Source organism: Rhamphochromis sp. 'chilingali' (assembly GCF_963969265.1).
Source record: "Rhamphochromis sp. 'chilingali' genome assembly, chromosome: 1".
NCBI lineage: Eukaryota > Metazoa > Chordata > Actinopteri > Cichliformes > Cichlidae > Rhamphochromis > Rhamphochromis sp. 'chilingali'.
Window position 1 is genome coordinate 37,893,997 of NC_137929.1, and position 7,110 is coordinate 37,901,106.

The window sequence follows — 7,110 nt, forward strand, 5'->3', positions numbered from 1 at the left end:
TTTATTTTGAATTCAGTCTTTTGAAGTGTTGAAAGTTGCTTAAAAACAGTTAAAAAAATGATTATTAGGTCATTTGTGATGATCATTTGTTACAGTTCAGGAAGTTAAACACAACCAAAAACTGCATGATTTATCAACCATGCAATCGGTGGATTTCATAACTAGATGTTCCTGATGAGGAACATTTTTAGTATTTGAAAAATTCAATATTAGATCCACTTAAAAATATTTTTCTACCAAAAGTTTTTTTGTACTCATACACCATCAAGCTGGGACCTTTCTGTGTGGAGTTTGTGTTTGCGTGGGTTCTCTCCCTGGGTACTCCGGCTTTCTCCTGCGGTCCAAAGACACGCAGTTAGTGGGGTTACGTTAACTGGTGCATCTAAATTGCCCATAGGTGTGAATGTGAGCAGTGATCATTATCAACTAAAACTGTCGACCTGTCCAGGGTGTACCCCGCCTTTTGCCCTATGGTAGCTGGGACAGGCTCCAGCCTTTCTCCAGTGTGAAATGGTTGTACAGCATACATCTACATGCATGTTTAATCCATCCATCCTCTTCCACATAGCCTTATCAGAGTCGCCTATCCCAGCTCTCCTAAGGCAGGGTACACCCAGAACAGGTTGCCAGTCTGTCACAGGGCTAACACATAGAGACAGACAACCATTCCCATTCACACCTATGGGCAATTTAGAATCCCTAGTTAACCTAACCCCACTAACTGCATGTCTTTGGACTGGGGGAGGAAGGCGGATTGCCTGGAGAGAACCCACGCAGACACAGAGAGAACATGCAAACTCCACACAGAAAGACACTGGTGGAATTGCACTCAGGACCTTTTTGCTGTGAGGCAACAGTGCTAAACATCGGGCTGCCACCATACATCTTTAATTTCTTTCAAAAAACAAGAAAGAACAAGAAACTTATGCATCCAATTCTTGTTTTTGAATAATTTTAAGTGTTTTTCAACATTTTTATCTTGACTTGGCCAAGGTTTAATAACTTGTTGTTAGTGATCATGATCAACTAAAACTGGTTGTTTCTCTTCATCGGCATTAAAGGGAGTTGTGGTAGCACCATGCTCAGGAGCTGTTTTGCTGCCAGTGGTACTGATACATTACACAAAGTGGAGGAATAATAATAAAGGAGAACTTCCTCCAAATTCTTCAACTTTACCTCAAATCAGCAGCAAGACAGATAAAACTTGGACACATTTGGGTGTCCAAACCGACAATGATCCCAAACACACTTCAGATGTGGTTTTGGATCGATCAGGCTAACATTAAACTTCTGGAATGGCCTCCCCAAAGTCCTGACCTCAACCCTATTGAAAATTTGTGGACTGCGCCTAACAGCAGAGTCCATGCTAGCAAACCAACCAATTTAAATGGACTCTACACCTTCTGCCAAGAAGAGTAGCCAATATTCAGAAGCTTGTTGATGACTACAAAAAGCATCGAGATGTGACTTGCTTAGGGACATTTAAACAAATACTAGTGGGAATGTATGTATATATTTCAGCTTTTACATATATATGTAATTTTGAATGGATTAGAGAAAATCAAGAGTAAATTCAAACTTGTGCACCAAGATTAGTTTTTAAACTCATTGCTGTATAATCATTCCAGCCTGGAAAAAAGAACAGTTTAAAATCACCATAACATTTCTGCACATGATGAGTGTATTGTAATTCTGACCTGTATGGTTGTGATAAATAACAGCGACCACAATTAGGACTTCATGCATATGACAGCATAATAGGTCAACTTCAAATGATCAATGATACCAAAAAACAAAAATCAGTTTCCCTTCACAGAAAGCCTGAAAACGTTCACTTTTCGAAAGCTACTACTTTCAGTGATTTGGGGACATTATGCCTGAAAAAAAAAAATACTCATCAGTTTCCAAAGTAATTTCCACTTTGTAGAAAACACCTCAGAGTAAAATTAATAACATCATGCTGAATTATCTGGTGCACGAAAAGAAAACAACACCACTGTAAAGATGCAGCGCTTGACCTGCAGACCAACTTTTTTAAAGTCCCTGACAGTTAGTTAGTAAGCGAGTTATAGCTTAAAAATGCTCCTATACATGAGATTAAGTAAGGAAAAGCCAGCTTTCAGCTCCAGAGCTGCACAGGTACAGACGCACTGATGCTTCCTCGGCTCCAATGAAGAAAAACAACCCTGTCAGAGCCAGCATGGCAGAAACAGAATCGCACCGACAGTCCTTTCTCGCACCCACACGAGCTCAGCAGTTAGCCGCGCGTGCACTACTATTACATCTGCATTACAGGGTAAACAGGTCCAGAAAAAAACCCAACAACAACAAGACAACAGCCCCAGCTAGACTCACCCTGAGCTGCAACCCGAGGGCCTGACTCCAGCAAACTGTTTGCAAAACACAGTGAAACGTGCAGCCAGGCTAACAGTAAATTTCCACTGAAGGGGCATCGACGCGGAGCCAGGCTAGTATCTACAGCTAGCTAGCAAACCCGCTAGCACCTGTTCGACAGCGCCGAGGATGAGAAATGAAGCCAAGTTCACTGAATCTGACAGCTACAGGAGGACGGGTGGATGGACGGAGAGCTTCGGAGGATGAAACACACATCTCTGTTCTCCAGCACACAGCTGGCTAACCTTCACCTCAGCACCCGCAAATGACAGCAAACGTACCTTCCTGATGCCTCAAATCCAGCTCGGACGCAGCAGTTCATCCTTTTCCTGAGCTGAAGCCGGGGTTTAGTTTCCTACGCCGAGGAGCTTGACATTCTCCTCATCCTGGTGGTGTTTTCCTTTTTTCAGTCCCATTCCTGTGTCAGTGACGTTCACTTCCTGTTCCCATCATATTCCAGCAGCAGCAGCGGCGGACATCGGCGGACAGCGGCTCCCACCCACCGTCTCTGTGATAGCACAACAGCCTGGAAGCAGCCAGCTGATCAATTATTCATCCCACACTGCAACCGAACAGACAGAGACGACCGAAGGCGCTGCTGCACAGACGTGTGTTGTTCGACTAATCACAAAATTCAACCATTTCAATCAGTTTTTAGTTATGCAATGCAATGGATAAGCTTGTGCACTGTGAAATGTCCAAATTCGAGGAGTGTGCAGAAACATGGCTGTCCAAACTACTTCCACCAGAAACAGTCATCATTTCTGGCCAGTGGACCAGTGGAAAGAAGTGAAGTTTCAATGACCTTGACCTTTGACCATAAAAATCTAACCAGCTCATTTTTCAGTCTGAGTGAACTTTGTCCCAGATGTGAAGGAATTCCCCTGAGGCCTTCAAGAGAGCAAATCATGACACTGGGATGGACGGACACACTATAATCGGACATAGTTAATGGAAAAAGTGGCAATTAAATCCACAAATAAAGCCCTAAATTAAGCTTGTTGACTAAAATTAAAATAAAACACAACTTTAAAGTAAAGTTGTGTTTTGTCTCTTACCCACTTGACTCCAGGTAAGCGACAGATCGGGATTGTTGTCTCTGTCCTCTTTTGTGTCAGTCTGTCTGGTTAAAGCCGCACTCACACTGGCCTAGGAGAATGGTTGGCAAACACCGATCACACCGATCCCTGGAGAAAAATATGTATTCCCTAACAGCAGCCATGTATATGATGAAAATAGGAATTTCAAGCTTTTAGAGGTTGCTGGAAGTTGCAACGATTTTCAGCTGTCAGCTGTTCTTCAATAAAATACTGGGCTTCAATTAAGAAAAAAACAAACAACTTACATTCATGGTTTGGTCATGTTTTCAAAACCAAACATTTCTGAGAATAAAGGTGTTTTGTTTTGGTTTTTTTTACACCTCTTGAATGTGTTCATCCAGGTTCATTTAGTTAATATTTGATTTTATTTGATTGTGTGTGTTTCTGGTTGCATGTGGGTTTTTATTGTGTGGTCACTTTGTCCTACAAAAATAAATAAGGCAAGAATATTACCCAAATATGAAGCAAAGATTTGTGGATACACCCATGGACCTGAAAACATGCTGTGTTTTTTGTTTTTTCCAATTTAAAAAAACTACACCAACAAGCATTAAACCTTAGTGCATGACTGCTCGTATTAATATTCATATTTAGAGCTGTTATACATGTTTAACTGTATGCATAAGTTTCTTGCTGGAACTGGGATTTTGACCCATCAGACAGAAACAAGTCATCACTGCAGAAAAGCAAAGACTCATTTTTTTATTAGTGAACACAAGAAAACAAACAGTGTCGTGTTTTTAGATAATTCACATTTTAATAAATTAACTGTGAAAGACAATTCAGTTTTAACCCCGCTGTTTCTCATCACATCTTTCACAATATCTTCTCTTACTGAAAGATTTTGCTTTCCTCCCTTCCTGTGCTCTTATTGGCCAACAGCACCACCTATTGATGAGAAGGAGTAATGTCACTTACAGACTCGTGGGATGATTTTAGAATTATTTTCTTTATCGGAAGAGCTAAAAGGCTGAGTGAGCTTTAATAACTGGAAATAAGATGACCTACTACACTGATGACTCAGAGTTTAAATCAATACATCTCAGATTTCTCCATCATGAGCAGAGAAAACTAATTTGAACTTCCTCAATTTCTGTCAACTACTGATGTAAAAACACTGACGGTTTCTTTCCACACAGGAAAGAAAAATTTCCACCACCTCGGTTTGTTGATTCTGAGCTCACAATGATGTCTTTTTTGATCTCCTGTTAATGCTTGAAGTCTGAAGTGAAAAAAGGACACCTTATTCTGCCGGCTGTTACAGACATCCTGATTTGTGGATCCATCATTAAACACCTCCCACGTTCCTCTCAGGTTTGAGGCAGGCTGCGGTAGAAGGCATCGTCTCTGCGGTGCTGCTGGACCGGCATGTTCCTCCTTGTGCTTCTAACTTTCCCCAGGTCCACCTCCACAAGCGCCAAACCTGGCTTCTCCTCCCCGCAGTCACCCAGCACCTCGCCCCAGGGGTCCACGGCCAGGGCGTGTCCGTATGACGAGCGCTTCTCGTGGTGGCGTCCAACTTGTGCCGCTGCCAGGACGAAGCACTGGGTCTCAATTGCCCGGGCACGTAGTAACACCTGAGTGTGAATGCATTTAAAGGGACATTTTTATGTTGGTTTATATCTCACAGCAATCCAGCTGTCCTACAATGAGCCAGCTCACCTCCCAGTGAGCAGCTCCTGTGGCTACAGTAAAGGCTGACGGGTATGTCAGGATCTCAGCCCCGTGTCTCTGCAGGGCGACCGACAACTCAGGAAATCTTAGATCGTAGCAGATGCCCAAGCCCACCTGGATTAAGCACAGGGTCAGTAGAAACACAACGTGCACGTGCCCACCTTAATGTTACTGCACTTAATCAGTGCTTTGGTGTTTCAAACACTGCAAATCATCATCTTTGAAGTAGTCCAAACAAGACCTTGTAGGATAAATAACCCTGAATTACTTTTGGTGGATATTTAACATCAAATGTAAAGAGAAACTTCAAGTTTCTGTGAAACCAGCATGAAAACTGTAGTAAATATTCTTATTTCATTTACCTTTTTTCTCAGTTGTCATCTTTCCCTCATTTCCTCTCTGAGTTTCTTTTATCTTAACTGAACTCACCTGGCACACATGTAAGGACTGTAAAATAAAACCAGCTGCAGAATCACTGCTTTCTTTTGCATTCTGACTGGATTCCCATGATTATAGCACCCTTAGCTTACATTTGAACCCGTAAATAACTAAATGTTTAATTTAATAAGAGGAATTAAAATTAATTTGCATGTTTAAAATCTCTTAAAGTGACACCTTTCCGATTGGAGTCTGGACTGGGGCCACGAGGGAGGGTCCAGGAATGGTGAAAGCGCTTTCTTTGAGGGACACGCCTTTTTCTGGCAGCTCCACATCGAACAAGTGGGACTTCCTGTAGACTGAAACGATGTCACCTGTGGAGGAAACGACAGCGTGTCAGCGTGAATGAACTAGATTTATTTTAAAGGGCTTTAAACAGAGACAGGGAGGGAGGGCAGACAGCGGAAAAGCACCTCTGTCGTTAATTATGACGTGACTGTTGTAGATCCGTCGGTCAGCCTCCCAGTCGTGTCCCCTCTCATGAAATCCTCCAAGAGACAACCACAACTCCAACTTCCTGAAAGAAACAGCGATTTAAATACTTATCCACACGTTTCCAGCTGACTCCAGTTCATGCACATTATGAAACCAAGAGCACATTTTGCCTTAACAAGCTGATTGTACCAACATTGCACTTAAGCAGTTAGTGAGAAGTTAATCTCTCCAGTGCGTTTCATTGTTGGCTCTGGATAAAACAGACTGAAGGCTGTGTGTTTACCTGGCCAGCTTAGTGTATCTTGAGATCGTGTCTCCTGCCAGGCTCTCTGACAGCGCCAGCGTCTCCTCTCTGCTGGATCCAATGTAGTCAAAGCCCTCAGGCAGGAAGACCATGCTGGCCCCTCGCTGCTTGGCTTCCTCCACCAGCTGTTTGCAGGCAGAGAAGTTGGCCTCTTTGTCAGGGGTGGCTGTCACCTGACAGACAGCGGCCAGCGGGCGAAGTGAGCCGGACATGCTGCGCAGAGAAGAGGTTGTTTTTCAGCTGCAGGCTGAAGAAAACGTTCAGGTCAACCACCACCACAGCTGATCATTAACTACTGCTCTTACTACTCTGTTATACAGTTACTGACTGCAGCTCACTGTGGCTTTTAAGGACAGGTAGACATCTGTAAAACGAAACCTACAAATAAATCAGTATTTGAACCAACTCTTCAAGTTTTTATGCTCTTATTTGCTGACATAACCCAAAATTTGCAAATCCATGACACTTTGTTACAAAGGCTAGCTCACAGCTGTAAGAATAATCAAGAACAACAGCAACAACATACCTGTTTTGCAGCCTGGTGTTGTGCCTCAAAGCTGGGAACGAGACCAGAAACTTTGCAGATGATCCCAAAACGCACCTGAGCGTCAACATCGGCCCCAGACACTGTCACCTTCCCTGATTAGGCGATTTTAGTATCATCATATAAACATTTACTTCTGTGTTCTGCTCTGTCCTCTTCAACAGGAAGAGTTAAGGTTCATTCTTCTTCTCCTGTGAGCTCAGACATAAAGCACATCAGCT

The 7,110-nt window shown here is 42.9% G+C and overlaps 2 protein-coding genes and 1 long non-coding RNA gene across 7 annotated transcripts in view; all 3 read right to left on the reverse strand.

Moving 5' to 3' along the window:
• Nucleotides 1–3,831, reverse strand: part of clcn3 (chloride channel 3) — a 39,054-nt gene extending 35,223 nt beyond the window's left edge. Inside the window, exon 1 of one of the 4 annotated variants that reach the window (XM_080876068.1) lies at nt 2,676–3,831. The gene's annotated coding sequence lies outside the window, so the exon portion shown is untranslated. The remainder of the gene's footprint in view (nt 1–2,675) is intronic. The other 3 variants (XM_080876073.1, XM_080876070.1, XM_080876071.1) reach the window with 3 other exon arrangements.
• Nucleotides 1–7,110, reverse strand: part of LOC308393156 — a 55,648-nt gene that overhangs the window by 39,622 nt on the left and 8,916 nt on the right. The gene's annotated exons all lie outside the window — the stretch shown is intronic.
• Nucleotides 4,172–7,074, reverse strand: nit1 (nitrilase 1). Of its 2 annotated transcripts, none has more exons than XM_080895235.1 (6): nt 6,872–7,074; nt 6,325–6,558; nt 6,020–6,123; nt 5,784–5,920; nt 5,157–5,282; nt 4,172–5,071 (listed from the first exon to the last, which is right to left on the reverse strand). In XM_080895235.1, the coding sequence occupies exons 1-6, from the start codon at nt 6,958–6,960 to the stop codon at nt 4,805–4,807; spliced, it is 957 nt and encodes a 318-aa protein (XP_080751361.1). In that variant the 5' UTR covers nt 6,961–7,074; the 3' UTR covers nt 4,172–4,804. The 2 variants fall into 2 exon arrangements, with proteins under 2 accessions (XP_080751361.1, XP_080751362.1); XM_080895236.1 differs by having other exon boundaries at nt 6,325–6,592; nt 6,872–7,027.

What these genes read in the sequence shown, in the direction of transcription:
- nit1 (XM_080895235.1), bottom strand. Translation starts at nt 6,960, where the DNA reads ATGTTGACGCTCAGGTGCGTTTTGGGATCATCTGCAAAGTTTCTGGTC. An exon ending in AACACCAGGCTGCAAAACAG is followed by an intron (nt 6,559 to 6,871) that starts GTATGTTGTTGC and finishes TTCTCTGCGCAG; the next exon opens with CATGTCCGGCTCACTTCGCC. An exon ending in TCCAGACTCCAATCGGAAAG is followed by an intron (nt 5,283 to 5,783) that starts GTGTCACTTTAA and finishes TGCTTAATCCAG; the next exon opens with GTGGGCTTGGGCATCTGCTA.